Raw genomic sequence first — 23,624 nt, forward strand, 5'->3', positions numbered from 1 at the left:
TATGCTGTTCATCAACAATGATCAATAAATAATGGTTATGATACAGTGTATGTTCAGTGTAACATGTGAGTCTGAAGCGCAGGCTGATTTATGATGACGATGGGGTATTCATGCTGAGGGTTAGAGCCGGGTCAGTCCATCCTCGGTGCTTATCAGGCCAATCTAGGTGACAGGTCAGCGAGGAATCTTCCCCTGGCTGTTGGGTGGATCGTCAGATTGTGAAACGCTGGGCTATGACAGCTATATGGGTCAGTGGCAGGTAAGCATCACATCCACGCCGCCATCATCAACGCTCACATTGTGCTCCTCACGGTCAAAGGCCCTCGCTGCATTTTTCTGCCTTTTTCCTTCCTCCAGTCATCGAAGAGGATGGGAGGGGGGGCTGGGGGACCACCCAGGCACTGTGCCCGGCTGGAATGCACCAATCCTGGGGAGGGAGGTTGAGAAAACCCAGAGTGGGGGCTCCAGACAACGGAGGAGCTGAAAGCTGTGTCAGAGGAGAATGCCCACGGTGACACAGAGATATGAAGCCCCACTGTATGGAGTGCCTCCTTGCCCCAGCCATGAACCCTCTCCTGGACCCATCTCATATTTCCCACTATGAAATCAGACCTCGCAGAGCAGAAAGCGCAAGTCAATGGTCAGGAACAATCTAACTGTCTGTCACCGCGGTATGCTCCTGCCAAGCAGAGCTGAAGAAGTGTGCAGCAGAGTATACCGAGTGTGTGTTTCTTTGAGTCTGCTTTTTGTATCGACGTCTGTATCTGCTCTAAGTGTCTGCTGGCATGTGCGTGTGTGCACGCTCATGTGTTAGGTGGAACAACACTCTTTGTTGTAGGGACTAAAGTATCCTAATGTACTTCCTCGTATCTTTAGAGGTAGGTAACGGGAGAGAAGCCAGACTTAAAAATGAGGGAAGGAAGCCAAGGTGCTCACCTGCGGGGCTTTTTTTTTTCCTTCTCGTGTGCGAGTCTGTGCGCAGTTGGCACGCATATATGGTTGCCAGCAGCAGTGGGTGGGATGAGAAAAATAATCAAACCGTGATCATACGGTCACAGCGGGTAGCAATAACCTCATTATTATTCTGACGGTAGCCAAACAGTTTCCTGTCGACAGTGTGGTTATTTATTGCACCCTTCATGCCAACCACAGGCCGCAAACCCTCTGTCTTTTAACCGCTATAATTGGCTTCATGCTGTTGCAGCGCCAAGACAGATGCACACGCTTTGTTGAAGATCCTCCATTGGTCTGGGGGTATACTATTGGCACACATACACAGGGAACACTCTCTACAGCAGATACTGCCATACACTAGAACTTCCATATGAACCAGACAATGGTTTAATACAAAATGTACATCAACCCTAATATGAAACATATTTTCAACACCATGTGACTCTCAGTTCAGAGGCAGTGAATTGCCCTTTGATGTGGGATCAGTGCCCAGTGTTCCACATTGAGCTGAGACGGATAATAGATCACTTCCTCACCACTCAGTGACACAAAGCTTTCTGGCTACTGAATGTGCTAAACTGACACTTTGTGCCAGTTGACCCCCACAGTATAAGTTCCAATGGGGGAGGTCACATGTGGGTAAACTGAGCTGCGAGGGAGGGCACCGGCAAGACAGGGTCACACCATTCTGCACCTAATGAACATGGACACGGACAAAGAATGGGTTGATCGCAGCCTCCTGCGCCTGCTGCGGGTCATCAGGTAGAGCGGTCGTCTACCGACCGAAAGGTCGTGGTTTGGATTCCCTTCTCCTGCAGCCTACGTGTCAAAGTGTCCTTGGGCAAAAATACTGAAACCCACATGTTTATCGCTCCTAATGAGCAGGTGGCACCCTGTATGGTAGCCTCTGCCACCGGTGTATAATGTAAATATAAGCGTGAATGCTGGCACTGTATGTCATTCATTTATCATTTAAGGTGCGGTATTTGGTGAGTCAGCTAATACAATAAAAAGGACAATTCAAGAATTGTTTGATAGTTTATTGATCAAGCAATCAAGCAATCAAGCAAAAACACAAAGCAGGTGATGCACACACACTTTACTTTGTGTAAGTATTAATGCAAAGCTCTAATCCTACTGTAATGTTTTAGTACCAGTATCGTACACAAACCACACTTACATATAATAAGAGCAAGCATGAGGCTGCAGTATTTGAAATGATTTTGCTGCAAAAATCAAGACTCAAAATCAAATGCTGGATTGTCTCTGACTCCCCATGCTGGTGCTTCAGACATGTTGGGATTCCCTGCAAAGATCGGAAACAAGAATACACTTTAGTGCTACAGTATGTGTGAAACTGTGCAGCAGCATTGCAGTATGTCTCACCTCTTTTCTTGAATAGTATTATAAGCAACAAAGCCAGTCCTATCAGGACCAGTGGCCCGACAATGTAGGCTGCTTTTACACCTGAAGACTGCATCATGGCAGTCCCAGTTCCCATATTTTCTACAGGAACACATAAAGATCACAGTTAAAAAACAGTCCCTACTGCATGTTTCTTGATCAGCAGGTCATTCATCACTATTTTTAATTGGTCTGTCGGTCCACCACTTTGATCCAGACTGCAATATCTCAACAACTACTGGATGGATTACCATGTTTTTCGTACAGATATTCATAGTTCCCTGAGGATGAATACTAATGAGCTTGGGGATCCACCGACTTTTCCTCTTGCACAACCAGCAGGTCAAAGTTCAAACTTGTGCAGTTAAATATTTCAACATCGACCTGATGGAGTGGCACAAAATGAGATCTAGACATTTAAAGTTTGCAGATGATGCATCCTTGTGAATTTAGTGATCACTTAATTAGATGTAAGACCTGCTTAATAGCAGCATGTTCACATTGTGAGCATGTCAGCGTGCAGACAATAAATCTATTTACCCGTGCAGATAGGCAGGCTGTCATTCCAAGACCCAGTGGAGGAGCAAAACAGCACCTCTGTGCCGTACAGGGAGAATCCCTCTTCACAGGTGAAAAGACACTGAGAGCCAAAGCTGAAGTTCCCCAGAGGATGTGAGCAGTTCACAGACAGGGATAAAGAGGCACGGATATCCTCACACTGTAGGGCTAAGATGTGGAAAAGACAGAAATGAATACCAGAACAGCAAGACAGAAGTTTGAGGTTGTGTAAGCACTCACGCTGGCAGGTGGGCAGATCCTGACTCCAGCGGCCTGAGTTATTGCATGTCAGAGTTGGTGTTCCTCTCAGGAAGAAGCCCTCATTACATTTAAAGTCACAGTGGGAGCCATAGCTGAAACGAGAGAACGGATGGCTGCAGTTCACCCTGCCATGTGGCGAAGCGTTGGCCACAAGGGGGCATGGTCGCGCTGCAGATAACAACAAAGAATATGACCATCAGCTTCAAATAATCCTAATTTCCTTCAATACTTAACAAGATTCAAGACATGACAGTTTAATGACACAGCTATGATATAAACATATGTACAAGTGTACATTAATGTGCACCCAGCAGGAGGGGGTATATGGAAAGTGCAGCTCTCTCATATTATGATTAATTACCCAGACAGTGGGGTAATTCTCTGCTCCACATGCCCAGAGAGGTGCACTCTGTGTCCACCGTCCCATTCAGGACAAAACCCTCCTCACAGCTTGATGTGCACCGAGATCCAAAACTGAACTCTTCATGAGGATCAGAGCAGACGAAGGAGCCATGAGAGGAGGAGTTCAGGGTGGGACATCTCTTAGCTGGAGGGGAACAGAGAGAGGGAGAACCAAATATATTTAAAAGCTTTACATGATAAAGTCAATCAAGTCACCTAAAGCATTACATTAAGAGCTCCATGTGAACAACAGATAGTAATACAAACATTTATACTTTTCTTTACCGAAGCAAGTTGGGATGTCTGCAGTCCATGTGCCCAGAGAGGTGCACTCTGTGTCTGCCGTCCCATTCAGGACAAAACCCTCCTCACAGCTTGATGTGCACCGAGATCCAAAACTGAACTCTTCATGAGGATCAGAGCAGACGAAGGAGCCATGAGAGGAGGAGTTCAGGGTGGGACATCTCTTAGCTGGAGGGGAACAGAGAGAGGGAGAACCAAATATATTTAAGAGCTTTAGATGATAAAGACGTACAATCAAGTCACCTAAAGCATTAAATTAAGAGCTCCATGTGAGTAACAAATAATAATACACATATTTATACTTTTTTAAATGTTATTTTACCAAAGCAAGTTGGGACGTCTGCGCTCCAATTGCCCAGAGAGGTGCACTCTGTGTCTGCCGTCCCATTCAAGACAAAACCCTCCTCACAGCTTGATGTGCACCGAGATCCAAAACTGAACTCTTCATGAGGATCAGAGCAGACGAAGGAGCCATGAGAGGAGGAGTTCAGGGTGGTACATCTCTTAGCTGGAGGGGAACAGAGAGAGGGAGAACCAAATATATTTAAGAGCTTTAGATGATAAAGACGTACAATCAAGTCACCTAAAGCATTAAATTAAGAGCTCCATGTGAGTAACAAATAATAATACACATATTTATACTTTTTTAAATGTTATTTTACCAAAGCAAGTTGGGACGTCTGCGCTCCAATTGCCCACAGAGGCGCACTCTGTGTCTGCCGTCCCATTCAAGACAAAACCCTCCTCACAGCTTGATGTGCACCGAGATCCAAAACTGAACTCTTCATGAGGATCAGAGCAGACGAAGGAGCCATGAGAGGAGGAGTTCAGGGTGGGACATCTCTTAGCTGGAGGGGAACAGAGAGAGGGAGAAGCAAATATATTTAAGAGCTTTACATCAGTGTTTCTCAAACTTTTTCAGACCAAGGACCACTTAACCAATACAAAAACACTCACGGACCACCTGACTCCCCAAATATCCAAAAATAATAGGCCTGTTTACCACTCCAACAATATATTACGAATGACAGCCTAATAATGAGCTCTATGTGACCTTCTCTATATCACACATTAAAGGGTTAGGGTTAGGGTTAGGGTCTATAGGCCTATTAGTCATTTTTAAACAGTTTGAGAAACACTTTAAACTTATAATATATTCATTTCAAATGTGACATTTTACCAATATACTCACGGACCACTCTTTGTTGGACTTCTGTGCTAGTCATGGAATGGCCATAACAAACACCATGTTCGAACATAAGGATGCTCATAAGTGCACGTGGTACCAGAGCACCCTAGGCCAAAGGTCAATGATCGATTTTGTAATCGTATCATCTGATCTGAGGCCGCATGTTTTGGACACTCGGGTGAAGAGAGGGGCGGAGCTGTCGACTGATCACCATCTGGTGGTGAGTTGGATCAAGGGGTGGGGGAAGACTCTGGACCGACCTGGTAAACCCAAACGGGTAGTGTGGGTGAACTGGGAACGTCTGGAGGAAGCCCCTGTCCTGGGGATCTTTAACTCACACCTCCAGCGGAGCTTTTCAGACATCCCTGTGGAGGTTGGGGGCATTGAACCTGAGTGGGCGATGTTCAAAACCTCTATTGCTGAAGCTGCGGTGGTCTCAAGGTCTTAGGTGCCTCAAGGGGCGGTAACCCTCGAACACCGTGGTGGACCCCGGTGGTCAGGGAAGCCGTCCGACTGAAGAAGGAGTCCTTCCGGGTTATGTTATCCGGAAGGACTCCGGAAACAGTTGCAGGGTATCGAAGGACTAGAAGGGCGGCAGCTTCTGCCGTGTCAGAAGCAAAGCAGCAGGTGTGGGAGAAGTTCGGAGAAGCTATGGACAAGGACTTTCGGTCGGCACCAAGGTGCTTCTGGAAAACCATCCGGCACCTCAGGAGGGGGAAGCGAGGAACCATCCAAGCTGTGTACAGTGTAATAGCAATTTAAATGTCTACTGTTTAAATAATGTTCTAATAATGTTACAAGTGATGATCTGCCTATTTCTCTTTCTATGCATTTGCACAACTTTACAAATTCCCTTAGCAAGCCAGGGTCAACTGCCTTTTCTTGTCTTAATGGGGGAGGCATTGTAAAACAGGACACAGATGGTCCTCTCTCTTTAGATTTACATACTGATTAACTCTCTGAGAAAGAATCTTGGGTGTGACATTTGTTTTAGTGTTTACATAACTGTTATCAAGGAGACGGTCAGGATACTATGTTGCTCCAAGAAACAAATGTTTATGTTTATATACCTAAAGCTAAAAGGTTTGAGTTTCCCAGGACTGAGTTCATCAGATTGTAGGAGATGACCTTACAAACATCAAAATGAACTAATCTAACAGAGATCATCTTTGGTTTATTGCTTGTTTACAGTGAATAACAGATGTGCTGATCAATCACTTATTGACCGATGTTTTATTGTTCTATAGGTCATCAGAAGTTTGTCCCCTGTCCCCTGCTGTGTTTATGACTCAGTCACTAAAAAGTCACGGAACAAGAGTATATAAATTGTCTATGTATCCTCATTCAAACTGTGCCCTCCTACAGATTATGTTGTATTCTGTAGAACTGGTGCCAATTTGAGATCTCAAATAAATGCAAAAAGACAACTCTGTCTCTATCACCATTTATTTGACTTTATATACATCTCTCCAGAGTAAAGCAGGAAAACTTCCACAACAGCAGCAAGGGTGGGACCCTGCTGACTTCAACTGAGAAGGTTATCGGCCGGTGGAAGGAGCACTTTGAGGAACTCCTGAATCCGACTAACACGCCCTCTATGGTAGAGGCAGAGCTGGAAGCTGATGGGGGATCATCGTCAATTTCCCTGATGGAAGTCACTGAGGTAGTCAAACAACTCCACAGTGGCAAAGCCGCAGGGGTTGATGAGATCCGTCCAGAAATGCTGAAGGCTTTGGGTGTTGAGGGGTTGTCTTGGTTGACACGCCTCGTCAACATTGCGTGGAAGTCTGGGACAGTGCCTAGGGGTTGGCATACCGGGGTGGTGGTTCCCCTATTTAAAAAGGGGAACCAGAGAGTGTGTGCCAACTACAGGGGTATCACACTTCTCAGCCTCCCTGGTAAAGTCTACTCCAAGGTACTGGAAAGGAGGGTTCGGCCGGTAGTCGAACCTCTGATTGAAGAGGAACAATGCGGATTCCGTCCTGGTCGTGGAACAACAAACCAACTCTTTACTCTTGCAAGGATCCTGGAGGGGGCCTGGGAGTACGCCCATCCGGTCTACATGTGTTTTGTGGATCTGGAGAAGGCGTATGACCGGGTCCCCCAGGTGATACTGTGGGAGGTGCTGCGGGAGTATGGGGCGAGGGGGTCACTTTTGAGGGCCATCCAATCCCTGTACGCCCAAAGCGAGAGTTGTGTCCGGATACTCGGCAGTAAGTCGGACTCGTTTCCAGTGAATGTTGGCCTCCGCCAGGGCTGCGCTTTATCACCAATCCTGTTCGTGATTTTCATGGATAGGATATCGAGGCGTAGTCGTGGAGGAGAGGGGTTGCAGTTCGGTGACCTGTAGGATCTCATCGCTGCTCTTTGCAGATGATGTGGTCCTTATGGCATCATCGGTCTGTGACCTTCAACAGTCACTGGATCGGTTCACAGCCGAGTGTGCAGCGGTTGGGATGAGGATCAGCACCTCTAAATCTGAGGCAATGGCTCTCAGCAGGAAACCCGTGGATTGCCTACTCCGGGTAGGGAATGAGCCATTACCCCAAGTGAAGGAGTTCAAGTATCTCGGGGTCTTGTTCGCGATTGAGGGGACGATGGAGCGAGAGATTGGCCGGAGAATCGGAGCAGCGGGGGCGGTATTACAGTCACTTTACCGCACCGTTGTGACGAAAAGAGAGCTGAGCCAGAAGGCAAAGCTCTCAATATACCGGTCGATCTTCGTTCCTACCCTCACCTATGGTCATGAAGGCTGGGTCATGACCGAAAGAACGAGATCACGGGTACAAGCGGCCGAAATGGGTTTTCTCAGACGGGTGGCTGGCGTCTCCCTTAGAAATAGGGTGAGAAGCTCAGCCATCCGTGAGAGACTCGGAGTAGAGCCGCTGCTCCTTTATGTTGAAAGGAGCCAGTTGAGGTAGTTCGGGCATCTAGTAAGGATGCCACCTGGGCGCCTCCCTAGGGAGGGGTTCCAGGCACGTCCAGCTGGGAGGAGACCCCGGGGAAGACCCAGGACTCGGTGGAGAGATTATATCTCCTCACTGGCCTGGGAATGCCTCAGGATCCCCCAGTCGGAGCTGGAGGATGTGGCCCGGAGAAGGGAAGATTGGGATTCCTTACTGGAGCTGCTGCCCCCGCGACCCGATCCCGGATAAGCGGTAGACGATGGATGGATGGATTACTTGAGAAAGACTGCTCTACATGGTAAAGTCAATCAAGTCACCTAAAGCATTAAATTAAGAGCTTCTCTGTTGATTGTGAATAACAGATAGTAACACAGATATTTATACTTTATTTTACCAAAGCAAGTTGGGACGTCTGCGCTCCAATTGCCCAGAGAGGTGCACTCTGTGTCCACCGTCCCATTCAAGACAAAACCCTCCTCACAGGTTGATGTGCACCGAGATCCAAAACTGAACTCTTCATGAGGATCAGAGCAGACGAAGGAGCCATGAGAAGAGGAGTTCAGGGTGGGACATCTCTTAGCTGGAGGGGAACAGAGAGAGGGAGAAGTAAATATATTTAAGAGCTCTGCATGATAAAGACGTACAATCAAGTCACCTAAAGCATTACATTAAGAGCTCCATGTGAGTAACAAACAATAATACAACAATTTATACTTTTTTAAATGTTATTTTACCAAAGCAAGTTGGGATGTCTGCGCTCCAATTGCCCAGAGAGGTGCACTCTGTGTCTGCCGTCCCATTCAGGACAAAACCCTCCTCACAGCTTGATGTGCACCGAGTTCCAAAACTGAACTCTTCATGAGGATCAGAGCAGACGAAGGAGCCATGAAAGGAGGAGTTCAGGGTGGGACATCTCTTAGCTGGAGGGGAACAGAGAGAGGGAGAAGCAAATATATTTAAGAGCTCTACATGATAAAGATGTACAATCAAGTCACCTAAAGCATTAAATGAAGAACTCCATGTGAGTAACAAACAATAATACAGCAATTTATACTTTTTTAAATGTTATTTTACCAAAGCAAGTTGGGATGTCTGCGCTCCAATTGCCCAGAGAGGTGCACTCTGTGTCTGCCGTCCCATTCAGGACAAAACCCTCCTCACAGCTTGATGTGCACCGAGAACCAAAACTGAACTCTTCATGAGGATCAGAGCAGACGAAGGAGCCATGAGAGGAGGAGTTCAGGGTGGGACATCTCTTAGCTGGAGGGGAACAGAGAGAGGGAGAAGCAAATATATTTAAGAGCTCTACATGATAAAGACGTATAATCAAGTCACCTAAAGCATTACATTAAGAGCTCCATGTGAGTAACAAATAATAATACAGCAATTTATACTTTTTTAAATGTTATTTTACCAAAGCAAGTTGGGATGTCTGTGCTCCAATTGCCCAGAGAGGTGCACTCTGTGTCTGCTGTCCCATTCAGGACAAAACCCTCCTCACAGCTTGATGTGCACCGAGAACCAAAACTGAACTCTTCATGAGGATCAGAGCAGACGAAGGAGCCATGAGAGGAGGAGTTCAGGGTGGGACATCTCTTAGCTGGAGGGGAACAGAGAGAGGGAGAACCAAATATATTCAAGAGCTTTACATGATAAAGACGTACAATCAAGTCACCTAAAGCATTAAATTAAGAGCTCCATGTTAATAACAGATAGTAATACACCGATTTATACTTTATTTTACCGAAGCAAGTTGGGATGTCTGCGCTCCAATTGCCCAGAGAGGTGCACTCTGTGTCTGCCGTCCCATTCAGGACAAAACCCTCCTCACAGGTTGATGTGCACCGAGATCCAAAACTGAACTCTTCATGAGGATCAGAGCAGACGAAGGAGCCATGAGAGGAGGAGTTCAGGGTGGGACATCTCTTAGCTGGAGGGGAACAGAGAGAGGGAGAAGTAAATATATTTAAGAGCTCTACATGATAAAGACGTACAATCAAGTCACCTAAAGCATTACATTAAGAGCTCCATGTGAGTAACAAACAATAATACAGCAATTTATACTTTTTTAAATGTTATTTTACCAAAGCAAGTTGGGATGTCTGCGCTCCAATTGCCCAGAGAGGTGCACTCTGTGTCTGCCGTCCCATTCAGGACAAAACCCTCCTCACAGCTTGATGTGCACCGAGTTCCAAAACTGAACTCTTCATGAGGATCAGAGCAGACGAAGGAGCCATGAGAGGAGGAGTTCAGGGTGGGACATCTCTTAGCTGGAGGGGAACAGAGAGAGGGAGAAGCAAATATATTTAAGAGCTCTACATGATAAAGATGTACAATTAAGTCACCTAAAGCATTAAATTAAGAGCTCCATGTGAGTAACAAACAATAATACAGCAATTTATACTTTTTAAAATGTTATTTTACCAAAGCAAGTTGGGATGTCTGCGCTCCAATTGCCCAGAGAGGTGCACTCTGTGTCTGCTGTCCCATTCAGGACAAAACCCTCCTCACAGCTTGATGTGCACCGAGAACCAAAACTGAACTCTTCATGAGGATCAGAGCAGACGAAGGAGCCATGAGAGGAGGAGTTCAGGGTGGGACATCTCTTAGCTGGAGGGGAACAGAGAGAGGGAGAACCAAATATATTCAAGAGCTTTACATTGTAAAGACGTACAATCAAGTCACCTAAAGCATTAAATTAAGAGCTCCATGTTAATAACAGATAGTAATACACCGATTTATACTTTATTTTACCGAAGCAACTTGGGATGTCTGCGCTCCAATTGCCCAGAGAGGTGCACTCTGTGTCCACCGTCCCATTCAAGACAAAACCCTCCTCACAGCTTGATGTGCACCGAGATCCAAAACTGAACTCTTCATGAGGATCAGAGCAGACGAAGGAGCCATGAGAGGAGGAGTTCAGGGTGGGACATCTCTTAGCTGGAGGGGAACAGAGAGCGGGAGAAGCAAATATATTTAAGAGCTCTACATGGTAAAGTCAATCAAGTCACCTAAAGCATTACATTAAGAGCTCCATGTGAGTAACAAACAATAATACACATATTTATACTTTTTTTTACCGATGCAATTTGGGATGTCTGCACTCCATGTGCCCAGAGAGGTGCACTCTGTGTCTGCCGTCATATAGATATAAATCAAGCTTAGTCCACTCAATAGAAATCAATGGTTTTCTGAAATACGTGTATTATGACTGCACTTTTATAAACATAGCATGCACATGAGGTGGGGTAATGAATAACCATGCTGACATCATTTACAGCCAAGGGAAACAGTAACTTCCCACCCAGATTAAATGACAATGTTGTTTTCTCATTGACATAAGTGAGAACAGGCGTGACCCGAATCTGATCTGCTGTGCAGTCTGGACAGGATGTGACTGCACATTGAGGCCAGCTAAGTATTAGTAAAAGGTGGCCGTCAATCTATTAACAGGGGTCAAGTGTTCACAAAAACAAAGATCAGATGGAAAATAACAGGGTGTCATTTTACATTTAAAGGCAACGACTTTACCTCCACATGTTGGGACACTGGCGGTCCACTGGCCGATGTGGTCACAAAGTATTTGGTCCGGTGCACTGGGCTCAAAGCCTTCATCACACCTGACCTCACAGGAGGAGTTGTAGCTGTACAGTGCAATGGGGTGGCTGCAGTTTATACGGCCTGCACTGATGTTGCTGCGGTCCAGAACTGGACACTGTTCAACTAAGACGGGCAGTGAAAAACATATGTAATTGGAAAAAAAACAACAGTTTTGACATTGTTGATATCCTTGACAAACCTTGACACAGAGGAACAGGGTGGCTCCAACGTCCGCTGGCTTGGCAGAGCAGCTGGGGCTCGCCTGCTATGTGAAAGCCAAGTGCACAGTGGAAACGACAGGAAGAGTTGAAACGATCGGACCCATAGGATTGCAAACAGTAGTGAGAACCTTGTTCTGGATCCAGCAAGGGTTCGCATGCAATTGCTAAAGGGAAAAAAACAAAAAAACAGAACAATATTACATTTGATTTAACTCACAGAAAGAGTGGTTTGAACTTTGCTCACCCTCTTCACAGCGTGACCCCAGGAAACCAGGATGGCACTGGCAGGTATAGTTCCCTATGGTCTCCACACAGTCGGCATTGTCACTGCAGGAATCCTGTTTACAGGAAGCTGCACAGAAAGAGAGAGAGAGATCTCACATGCTTTAGTAAGTCTGCAGGGGTCAGAAGATGTGTCCATCAAACTAAATAAGGAATGTTTTACCAGTGTAGCAGACGGTTGCCTTCCTCCTACGACAGTTCTCGTTGTTCCACTTGGCTGTGTCAGTCTCCCTCTTAATGTAAATCTCAACACAGTCCTGAAACAATTTGCTATCTGGCTCCCCTGACGCCCAATTCAAAGCATCTTCGGGCACCGTCTCATTGGTTTCTTCAAAGATGAACTCTGTACTCAGTCTGTGTATGCCTAGCCAGTAATGTGTTGGGTAAGGTGGCAGAAAATCGTTGAGGAAAACACTCTCCTCCTGGATCCGGCTTTGCACCATCTCTGTGGAGTTATCCTTGCACCACTGGCGGGCCTGAACCCATGTCCGGCGCATAGTGGTGTCGTAGCTGTAGGTCCATGCCTGCGCTCCTCCTCCGCTGCTCAGCTCTCAGATTAGGTGAAGGGACGATGAGACACAATTAAACCAGCGAAGCAAGAAAAGAAGAGACTGAAAGAGTCTGGAGCCGGTAAGATTACGCAGACCTACCTTGGACAAATACAACGAACGCAGCTAACAGCACGATGCGACGCAGGCTTTGTCTCCTATCAACTGATTCTTGAAACATCTGAAATAAAAATAAAGAAACCCCCCCCCATAATTGCATATAAGTATGAATGTAAAAGACTTGTGCTGATATTTCACAGGTCTTACCATTTTGATCCGTCTTCAGTTAATCTTGTCGTTGCATTTACTCCACTCTGCTGACGATCGATAGCAAAGTGGTGGTAATTGTCCTCCAGGGAGTGAGTCAATGATCAATTTTGTAATATCATGTTTGTTGTAACTTCCTTTCAGGAAAGACACAACTCTACCACCCATAACTCTGTGAGACACACATGCACCGCACACACACACACACACACACACACACACACACACCTAGTATACTCATGATATTTAATGTCAAAGATAACAACAAGATACAAGATAACTTTTAAATGAGTTTACATATGCATGACCCGTCACGTACACACAAATACACACTTATGTATATCCAAATGAAGCTTTAACATACAGTATGTTAGAAAGAAAGTGCTTAGCTAACTAAATATCAGGGAATGGAGCATTGAGCAGCCGGCGACTGCTTAGCTTAATCTATTAACTGTGTACTAAAGTGAATAAAAGTAACTGCATTTGGATCATTATATATATTTTAATAATGCATAAATGAGGTGCCAGCTGTCCTTCACGCCTCCGAGGATGGACTTTCTTCAGGCTGCCTGTGAAAGACGAGCAGATTTGACAGCAGAGGGAAACAATATTTCAGAAGCAATAAACTGTCACATCTATTCTTTAAATACTGATTGTGCATAAAAGGGTGGAGCTGCTTCGGTAATACATTTCAACACTGACCTTACTTGGGCAAGTGTCTTTCCTGTGAGAAAATAACCGACAGACAGATTAGTACGGTCTGCTGCAATAACATGCATCTCTCTAATCCCATTAAGTGCGATTGAGAAACTGACTTTTTCTGTGTTTCATCCAGCAGAAGTAGATGCAGCAGACGGTTGACAAGGCTCCAAACCCAGCGACAGCCAGCAGAGCCTGTTTATAGCCTGAGAAAATACAACAGACATCTTTATCATGAGTCATGCTTGACAGTGTGATGGTTTGGAACAACTACTGCTGCCGTATAATCATTCATCCAACTACATTTAAACTTTAAATAACTTTAATTACTTGCACAAGAAGGTCTTGGGCCGCTCTCGATCCCGGTGACCCCACAAGTCACTTCCGGCGAGCCTATTACCAAGAAGCCTGGCCAGCATTTAAACCGACAGGTTGAGTTGAAAGTCAGGTTTCCTCCGAAGCGACTAAGGTTTCCGTTATCAGGCTGAGACAGAGAGGGGAATTCCACAGCTGCGGGCACAGACAGGTTAAAGTTTAGCAGGGATGCAATTATTTACTTTCTTACAATTTCTACTGTGAAAATAATACATTTATTAGAACACACACACACACACACACTCACGCTGATGCAAGTATTTTGGACACTATTCTGAATGTGATCCTACGCCTGGCCGTAGGAAACAGAGGAAACAGATGTGAGTCTTATGATGACCGTGTTAAAATGTTATTACATTTAACATTCTGAAGAAGTCAACGATGCAGAGGATACACTGAGGAAGGAGATAGTGAAGTCCGTACACCACAATGTGACTTAGTAATGACATTTAAATTACACTTCACATTGCTGACTGTAGTTTTCAGGTAAAATGCTTTACTATGCTCAGCAGTAATCGCTAACTTTGTGTCTATTTGCTATTTAGGGCTCGTCAGGTAGCGTACAGTGAGGTTTTATTTGAGAGGTATCCAAGACAGTAAAGTTTCAGACTGGAAAATGAAAACAATAAACTAAGGAAAGCTCTGTAGAGCTGAAGGGAAGTGCAGAGTTCTGCGATGATAGACAGTTTGCTAAACCTGAGAAGCCATCGTTCAATCACAGTTTAGTGACTGTAACTAGAAATGATTGCGTCTTACAGTTCGCACACGTTATGTAAGGTCAGAACAAGTTCAAGTCAACAACTTTATACATATTCCAGCAAACAATATACATGTGAGATAAACTTGAACCGTGTAAACCTATAGCTCTAAACATGCATCACCTGCTGTAGTAATGGGTGACACCTCATCTGTTTGGCACCTGTCTCCCTCAAAGCCAGGTTCACAGAGGCAGGTTATGTTGTTTATGGTCTCCTGGCATCTTCCTCTGCCACATAATGTTGCATTACATTGGGCTGTTAAGAAAAAGTGCAATACTAACACCAACTTCCACCACTTTCTTGTAACTGTAACATATTTTAAAACCAGTCAGCTTCACTTACCTTGATAACAAACAGATGGCTTTCGACTGTCGCATTTCTCATCGTTCCACCTCCCTCGGTCCAATCCTTTGTTCACGTAGATCTCCACGCAGAACTCTGTGCTGTGGTTGTTGTTGGGCTCGTTTGTTGCCCAGGACTGCTCGCCAACCCACGTGCTGTTATTCCCAATCCAGGTCCAAGTATGATTCTTGTGTTTTCTAGTGATTCCAATCCAATAATACGGACCCCTCATTTTGTTCGGCAGCAGAGACACCACATAGTCGTTCTCTTGCTGATTTTGGATCACCACCATGTCTGTGTAATGGGTCTGGCACGACTGTCGAGCCACGGTCCAGTTCATGGGTTTTCTAATGGGATGATACGTCCAGCCCGAAGTAGTCTCAGCCAAGGAGCTGCCTAATATACATTTTGAAAGAAAAAAGTTAAAGACAACTCATGCATAATGTTATGTCTCACACCAGATAAATAATACTAATAATTATTATTATTATTTTTATTTTTATTTATGTTTATTTATGCTTTACAGTAAGAGAATAAACAAAAAAAAGTTTTAGAATTACATAGTTAATAGAAAATAACACTTGACAAATAAAACACATTTGATAAAATAAGATTAAAAATAAGATTTAAAGAATATATAAAAATAAGATGGAATAGAATACATAGAAAAACAAAACCGACTGAATAATAATAAATATAATAATATTAAAATGAGTACACATATTATTCAGCACATTCACATGCATCATCTACGTTTATTTAAATACCATAAACTATACATTTAGTGTTAAAATTAATACTCACCAAGGACAAGGATTAATATCCACTTCATTTTTAACGAGTGATCTCCAAACACCTGTTGTCTGTTCAAAGAAAGAAAACAATCAGAAGCTCATATTGATAAATGCAAACATGAAGAATAACGGAGTTAGCATACTTACCTATAATTATTAATGTCAAACACAAAACATTATAGCGCAGCAGTACAGCAGGTGAATGTTAGTTTGCTGCAAGCAGGGACCAAAGTCAGGCTTTTATATTTCTCTGAGGGTATTCAATCCAACATTGTCATAGAATTCCTGGATGTTTACTTTACAGAGTGAATGCATATGTTGAATGAATGATTGGTTTAATTACGTAATGTACTGTACCTGAACAGACCTTTTGGGAAATGCTCTTTATTGCTGGTAAACGTGGGGGCACAGTGCGGTCACCGTTGAACGTTGGCGGCAACACAAAGAAATAGTTCCACAATAAATGTATTTAAAAAGGGAATAATTGTGCCAATTTTTGCATTGAATTGAATTCTCTTGGACACTTTGGCTGTTGACGTATTCCTTTACTAACTTTACTTTGACATTTTGAAATCATCTTTGCTTTTTAAACATTTACTTGCCTTCCTCTCTCTCTCCCCTCCCCTCCCTCTCTATCTGTAATCATTTATGTAAATGTATGTTACTAACTCATCATCCCCGGAGTTTCTGTGTCTCATGTGGCAGGTTGCCACTGATAAAGTTTACATCAGAATCAGGAATCGTGGCTGCGCCTGCTGCCCTGGTCCTGCTGGACACCGGGAAGCCTTTTTGACATCATCCTGGATTCATCCATACTTTCTATTTTTCTTTTTACTTTTTCTATTTACTTGCACTTCAAGTGTTTACTCACGAAAAGAAAAAGGTATGATTTCAGCGAGGTGAATGCTCATCTTACCTGTTTACTGGTAACTGGCAGAAGTGGCGAGCGTCGGTGTCTATGTTAAGTCGGCTGATGAGGGTCAAGGTGAATGGAGGTCTCTTCAGCGTGTCGACAGAAGCTAATTCCGTTCACAGTTACGCGCCACTCTTCCTCTAACTGTTCTTTACAACTCACCAGATACCGTGCGAGTCATGTAGCTTTAAAAGAGCAAGTTAACCTCCTGTGGGAAAAACCCAGAGGAAAAGGATGTAGACTCTACTAATATAGATATTGCAATCATTTGTGAATAAAGTGTCTAACATATTAGGAATACCCAGCAGGATCTTTTTATTTCAAGGGAAAGTTTCGCTTCACAAACAGATGCTTCAGTCCACCGGACATTTGTGGTCCCCAGAGGATGAAACATTTACAGTGGGTTTACTGTAAAGTCTCAACAACAGGATAGATAGTCATGTATGCTTTCTCTTTCTCTTTTTCAACACAACATCATTTCTGTCAAATGTTGTATTTGTACTATGTTGTTTATCCTGTACAGACGACATCTATTGCACGTCTGTCCGTCCTGGGAGAGGGATCCCTCCTCAGTTGCTCTCCCTGAGGTTTCTTCCATTTTCCCCCCTTTAATTATGGGGTTTCTTTTAGGAAGTTTTTCCTTGTGCGATGCGAGGGTCTAAGGACAGAGGGTCTAAGGACAGAGGGTCTAAGGACAGATGGTCTAAAGACAGAGGGTCTGAGGACAGAGGGTCTAAGGACAGAGGGTCTAATGACAGAGGGTCTAAAGACAGAGGGTCTAAGGACAGAGGGTCTAAGGACAGAGGATCTGAGGACAGAAGGTGTAAGGACAGAGGGTCTGAGGACAGATGATCTAAGGACAGAGGGTCTAAGGACAGAGGGTCTAAGAACAGAGGGTCTAAGGACAGAGGGTCTAAGGACAGAGGATCTAAGGACAGAGGGTCTAAGTACAGAGGATCTAAGGACAGAGGGTCTAAGTACAGAGGGTCTAAGGACAGAGGGTCTAAGGACAGAGGATCTAAGGACAGAGGGTCTAAGGACAGAGGGTCTAAGGACAGAGGGTCTAAGGACAGAAGATCTAAGGACAGAGGGTCTAAGGACAGAGGGTCTAAAGGCAGAGGGTCTAAGGACAGAGGGTCTAAGGACAGAGGGTCTAAGGACAGAGGGTCTAAAGACAGAGGGTCTAAGGACAGAGGGTGTAAGGACAGAGGGTCTAAGGACAGAGGGTCTAAGGACAGAGGGTGTCGTATCTTGTACAGTCTGTAAAGCCCAGTGAGACAAATGTGTAATTTGTGATATTGGGCTCTATAAATACATTTGATTTGATTTGATTTGCTGTAGCACCATGGAATGAAGGATTTGCCTTGTTACTAGAATAAGTGTTTTTTTAGTGCCACTGCTTCTCTGCATGTTGTGAATTCAAGTTTTACAGGTGTCCACGCTGTCGCCTTCAGTCTGATGGAAGATGTCACATCTATTTCTGCCTCAGCTGAAGTGCTGACACGTATAAAAGACTGTGAATTTAGTGCAACAACAATGGTGATGACCGCAGCACTATAGCTCTTCCTGCTTTACATACGTATCACTGTTATTCAACTATTCATCTCTGTCCCGACTATTGTGATGGAGGTGACAGACAAGAGGTCAGTTTTGTATTTTGGAAAGAAAGTTCTTCCTGGGCTTCTGAACAAACATGTGATGTCCTGCAATGTCCGGATAAATGTCCCTGCTGGAAGAAGCTGTTGTTTGCGTGTGGAGATCATGTCTGAGCCTTCGTACCAGTGTAGTGACTGACGATATGTTTTTGTTTCTTAACTGATATTGGAAGATGCATAAAAATGAGCCAAAGCAAATGATAGTTTAAAGTTTTATTAATAATAAAAGCACTGCTTTAAACATACAGAAATACAAATTATTAGCATTAAGCATCTGTCAATAAATAGTACCTAAATACTCATGACATGGCAATCTACAATAACATGAATAGAGTCATCTTTCCAGCACGCTCATAAAAGCTGTAGAACAATGTGTTCTATGTAAAACTCCCCTTTTGGAGGAAATAAATGTCGGAACATCACAAATCATCATGAAATTCAACAAAACAAAATAGAATAATCAAACGCAAAGGTCTGAAAACATTTATTCTCAGCATAAATATAAATTAAGAAGTTATGTACAAATGTTTCATATTGTTCACAGCTAACTGATGTATAAAAGTGTCCCACGTTGTCCCACTAGATGAGGCTCTCGATGCTGTTTTTGTAGACCTGTGGAGGATCCTCTATGTCAGAGTTGCTGTAAGAAAAGACAAAAGAAGACGAGGATTAGCGCTGCACTTCAAGTGTTTACTCACGAAAAGAAAAAAGGTATGATTTCAGCGAGGTGAATGCTCATCTTACCTGTTTAGCTCAAACTTGGAGCCTTTCTGCCTCAGTCGTTTTAGGATCCATATTGCCAGAGACAGACCGGTTAATGACAGAGCGCCCCCTACTGCCGAACCAGAAACAATGGCAGACATCTGTGACACTGGAGCTGAGGAAACAACATCAAAAGTGAATAATTTAATCTCTTAAACTCAAACGTGTATTTTATTCCGGTGTTGTATTAACATTTCTTCTCTTTCGGTTTTACCTTGGCAGTTGGGTCTCTCTCCAGTCCAATTGCCATGACGATCACAGGTCAGCAGGTCACGTCCGTCTAGTGAGTGATCTTGATTGCAGGTGAAGGAGCACTGTGAGTTGTACACCGGCTCGGCGTTGGAACAGTTAACGTCACCGTTTTCAGGAGCCTCGAGCGATGGGCATCTCACTGCTGTAGGAGAAGACAGCGAGAATGTAGACGTTAACCATCACATATTAATAAAGCAGATCTCATTTTAGCCACGCAATCCTAATCCATGCATGCAAATAAAGTAGGTATTACAAATAGTCCATGTGTGTACCTGTGCAGCTTGGTGGTGTGGAGCTCCACCGGCCTAGATTTGCGCACTCCATGCTGGGTGCACCTTGCAGCTCATGGCCTTCATCACAGATGAACGTGCAGACCTTACCAAGCGGATGGGGGGTCACGGTAGAAGCAGGTGAAGACAGAGAAAGGCTGCAGCTGATCTGGGCTCCTGTTGGGATCTCAGGAGCAGGACATCCCATTGCTAAAAAGAAAAGATGATGAGATGTCATGACAGAGCACAGAATCAGAATCAGAGTAAAAAGCTATGCAGTGAGCAAATAGTGTTGATTTATGTGAACATGTGTTTTCCATACCTGTGCAGGTAGGTAAGACTTTACTCCACTGTCCGTCCTCAGAACACTGAGTGGTGTGCGCTCCCTGCAGTTCAAAGCCTGCTTCACAGCTGAAGCTGCAGGTGGAGCCCGGCCGCAGCTCAGTCAAATGTTGGCTGCACTGGGTGATGATGTGAGCGTCTCCTTCTGGATTTTGGCAAGTGATGGCTAACAAAAGAAGAAGAAAAAAGCATATTTAGTATCTATGTCACAAAGGAGCAAAAGAAGAACGCTCTTCTTAGTTGCACAGAAGGTGGTTGGAGTAAACCTCCAGTGCGCCCTCACCTTCGCAGCGAGGCATCCTCTCACTCCACTCAGCAGCTGACGTGCATGTCGCCCTGCTCGGTCCCACCAGGTGGTAGCCGGGAGCACAGCTGAAGCTGCAGGTGTTTCCGTAGCTGAACCTCACATCTGCATCGCCTTCACAGCTGACAACGCCGTTATCTAGCTCCTGCAGATACGGGCACTGGACACCTGCAAAGTAGAGGGAGAGCAGAACAGGTCAACAGCAGCCTTTAAAAAACATCGTATAGCTTCCCCCTCGTAATAACACACTTAGATAACAGATACTATAACAAAAGAAATGTCAGCGTACCAACACAAAACGGCTTTGAGTCGTTCCATAATCCTGACGCTTCACATTGCAGAGTGTTAGACTGGGAACCAGCGAGTACATAGCCTTCATCACAGGTAAACGCACAGGTGGCCTGGAAGCTGGAGGAGCCCAGAGGACCGGAGCACTTCATGGATCCTCTCGCTGGACTAGACATCTGCTCACACTGGACCACTGTGGACGATCAAAAACACTATTAGGCTCCATGATTGTGATAATAAAATGATGTTGCTCTGAATATTATTACATTAAATCACATTATTGCTCAAGATCTTTTTGTTTCTGCAGCGTTGCAACACATCTCGACTCACATTCACAAGTAGGAGGCTGCTCTGACCACTGTTTGGATGCTGTGCAGGTCAAGTGTTTTGACATACTCAGCTGGTACTAAATAGTGTTGATTTATGTGAACATGTGTTTTCCATACCTGTGCAGGTAGGTAAGACTTTACTCCACTGTCCGTCCTCAGAACACTGAGTGGTGTGCGCTCCCTGCAGTTCAAAGCCTGCTTCACAGCTGAAGCTGCAGGTGGAGCCCGGCCGCAGCTCAGTCAAATGTTGGCTGCACTGGGTGATGATGTGAGCGTCTCCTTCTGGATTTTGGCAAGTGATGGCTAACAAAAAAAGAAGAAGAAAAAAAAGCATATTTAGTATCTATGTCACAAAGGAGCAAAAGAAGAACGCTCTTCTTAGTTGCACAGAAGGTGGTTGAAGTAAACCTCCAGTGCGCCCTCACCTTCGCAGCGAGGCATCCTCTCACTCCACTCAGCAGCTGACGTGCATGTCGCCCTGCTCGGTCCCACCAGGTGGTAGCCGGGAGCACAGCTGAAGCTGCAGGTGTTTCCGTAGCTGAACCTCACATCTGCATCGCCTTCACAGCTGACAACGCCGTTATCTAGCTCCTGCAGATACGGGCACTGGACACCTGCAAAGTAGAGGGAGAGCAGAACAGGTCAACAGCAGCCTTTAAAAAACATCGTATAGCTTCCCCCTCGTAATAACACACTTAGATAACAGATACTATAACAAAAGAAATGTCAGCGTACCAACACAAAACGGCTTTGAGTCGTTCCATAATCCTGACGCTTCACATTGCAGAGTGTTAGACTGGGAACCAGCGAGTACATAGCCTTCATCACAGGTAAACGCACAGGTGGCCTGGAAGCTGGAGGAGCCCAGAGGACCGGAGCACTTCATGGATCCTCTCGCTGGACTAGACATCTGCTCACACTGGACCACTGTGGACGATCAAAAACACTATTAGGCTCCATGATTGTGATAATAAAATGATGTTGCTAAATCACATTATTGCTCAAGATCTTTTTGTTTCTGCAGCGTTGCAACACATCTCGACTCACATTCACATGTAGGAGGCTGCTCTGACCACTGTTTGGACGCTGTGCAGGTCAAGTGTTTTGACATACTCAGCTGGTATCCTTCCTCACAGGAATACTGGCACACGGAGGCGTAGGAGAAGTTTCCAAACGTGTGAGTACAGTTTACACTTCCTTTATCTGGAACTTTCACTTCCTCAGCGTTACATTTCACAACTGCCAGGAAAAAAAACAAGACGCAATCAACTATAAGTCCATGTTTACTATACTTTACAAAACCTTGTGCAATAATAATTCAACTGTGCGATCCTTTGATTTACTGTGGCATTAATACTGTAGTAATATTCTTATTTATACTATTCCGGCATTTTAAACACTTTCATAGATCCCTTTTTCAGCATTAATAATATTTATACTACTATATATTGTAGTGTACATATATTGTTCTTATATCTACTTATCTTATAACTTCTCTATGTTTATATATATTCTCTCCTGCAACATAAGATCAATAAAGTTTTTCTGATTCTGATTGTGATAGATATCAGGTCCTGGACTTAAAGTAACGTGGACTTTACAACAACGACTTTAACATTATATTTTCTTACCTTGCTCGCACTTATCTCCGTAAAAGCCTTCAAAGCAAGCACACTTGTGGCTGTTGATGGTTTCTACGCAGTCTCCATAGCGGCACATGTTGTCTTTACAGGCAGCTGTGGAAAGAAGTAATACTTTCATATAACTTGCATAAAATAAATAACTACGTCAGCTAAAATGAAGCAGCTCTTGTATCCTAATCCCTAACTTTTGCTCACCTGAGTAGCACAGAGCGGTCTTCAGCTTCCCGCACCTCTCATCATTCCACTTGGCCGGCTGCGACTCCCTTTTAATGTACATCTCCACACAGTCCTCATTTTCCATCTTACGCCTTTTATTCCTGCCATTTGGTTCGCCTTTTGCCCAGTTGGTTGCTTCTGCTGTAAGACTCTTGTTGGTTCCTACCCAGGTCCATACCTTATTGACCTTGCGGATCCCGATCCAGTAGTAGTAGACTTTCCTGGGCAGAGAGCTGTTGAGATACCCGATCTCCTCCTGGTTCTGGATGGCCACCATGTCTGTGTAGTTCTCCTGGCACCAGGCTCTGGCATTTTCCCAATTCATGACGGTGTCAGAGTAGTAGTAGGACCAGCACTCCACTCTAGTCCACATGCACAGCACTGAGGATCGAGGACAGAGACACAGATTAGATGGTGGGGTAATAAGGATGCATTTTTAAAAAGTAAGAAGAAGAAAGAAGTTGAAAGTGAGACGCTAAAGATTTACATACTTGAGCAAAGAAAGGTTAAGCTGATCCATGAGGTGTTAGACCTGCGGGTCTGAAGTAATCCAAAGCAGAACTCCTGGAAGGAAGGAATAAAAAAAGATCAATTAAAATAAATGAATACTATAAATGTATCACATTGACCACAAACGTTTGCACTAAAGAACTGTATTTAAACTACACTCACCATTTTGATAATCTTCAGAAGAAGTATGTCCTTAGTCTGAGCACGTCTGAGGGTGAGATGAGAGTTGTATGTGCTGATATGCCTGCCTTTATACACTTCATCGGTCTAGTTCCCTT

The 23,624-nt window shown here is 44.4% G+C and overlaps 2 protein-coding genes across 5 annotated transcripts; both read right to left on the reverse strand.

The window, feature by feature from the left end:
- Positions 1–1,979: 1,979 nt before the first annotated feature.
- Positions 1,980–13,173, reverse strand: selp (selectin P). Of its 4 annotated transcripts, XM_029428875.1 has the most exons (22): positions 12,896–13,173; positions 12,731–12,809; positions 12,244–12,630; positions 12,043–12,150; positions 11,777–11,962; positions 11,509–11,700; positions 10,732–10,917; positions 10,402–10,587; positions 10,062–10,247; positions 9,722–9,907; positions 9,392–9,577; positions 9,052–9,237; positions 8,712–8,897; positions 8,372–8,557; positions 4,545–4,730; positions 4,205–4,390; positions 3,865–4,050; positions 3,539–3,724; positions 3,157–3,345; positions 2,899–3,084; positions 2,341–2,460; positions 1,980–2,260 (listed from the first exon to the last, which is right to left on the reverse strand). In XM_029428875.1, the coding sequence occupies exons 1-22, from the start codon at positions 12,896–12,898 to the stop codon at positions 2,190–2,192; spliced, it is 3,753 nt and encodes a 1,250-aa protein (XP_029284735.1). In that variant the 5' UTR covers positions 12,899–13,173; the 3' UTR covers positions 1,980–2,189. The 4 variants fall into 4 exon arrangements, with proteins under 4 accessions (XP_029284735.1, XP_029284738.1, XP_029284737.1 ...); XM_029428878.1 differs by lacking the exon at positions 8,372–8,557; XM_029428877.1 differs by lacking the exon at positions 8,712–8,897 and having other exon boundaries at positions 12,896–13,171.
- Positions 13,174–18,629: 5,456 nt separating this feature from the next.
- Positions 18,630–23,589, reverse strand: LOC115006690 (E-selectin-like). Its single transcript, XM_029429079.1, has 15 exons — positions 23,509–23,589; positions 23,328–23,400; positions 22,816–23,217; positions 22,609–22,713; positions 22,025–22,216; positions 21,713–21,904; positions 21,403–21,591; positions 21,095–21,280; positions 20,650–20,841; positions 20,340–20,528; positions 20,037–20,222; positions 19,718–19,924; positions 19,408–19,587; positions 19,176–19,308; positions 18,630–19,071 (listed from the first exon to the last, which is right to left on the reverse strand). Exons 1-15 carry the CDS (start codon positions 23,509–23,511, stop codon positions 19,011–19,013), a joined length of 2,490 nt encoding a protein of 829 aa, XP_029284939.1. The 5' UTR covers positions 23,512–23,589; the 3' UTR covers positions 18,630–19,010.
- Between the last annotated feature and the right edge of the window lie 35 nt (positions 23,590–23,624).

The sequence above is a fragment of the Cottoperca gobio genome, chromosome 4 (genome assembly GCF_900634415.1).
Source record: "Cottoperca gobio chromosome 4, fCotGob3.1, whole genome shotgun sequence".
Taxonomy (NCBI): Eukaryota; Metazoa; Chordata; class Actinopteri; order Perciformes; family Bovichtidae; genus Cottoperca; species Cottoperca gobio.

Coding starts and splice junctions, on each gene's coding strand:
- selp (XM_029428875.1), bottom strand. Junction 11,701..11,776: donor CCCTGTTCCTCTGTGTCAAG/GTTTGTCAAGGA, acceptor TGCCCGTCTTAG/TTGAACAGTGTCCAGTTCTG. Junction 4,391..4,544: donor AGACGTCCCAACTTGCTTTG/GTAAAATAACAT, acceptor GTTCCCCTCCAG/CTAAGAGATGTACCACCCTG.
- LOC115006690 (XM_029429079.1), bottom strand. Junction 20,842..21,094: donor AGTCTTACCTACCTGCACAG/GTATGGAAAACA, acceptor GATCGTCCACAG/TGGTCCAGTGTGAGCAGATG. Junction 19,309..19,407: donor AGAGAGACCCAACTGCCAAG/GTAAAACCGAAA, acceptor TTGTTTCCTCAG/CTCCAGTGTCACAGATGTCT.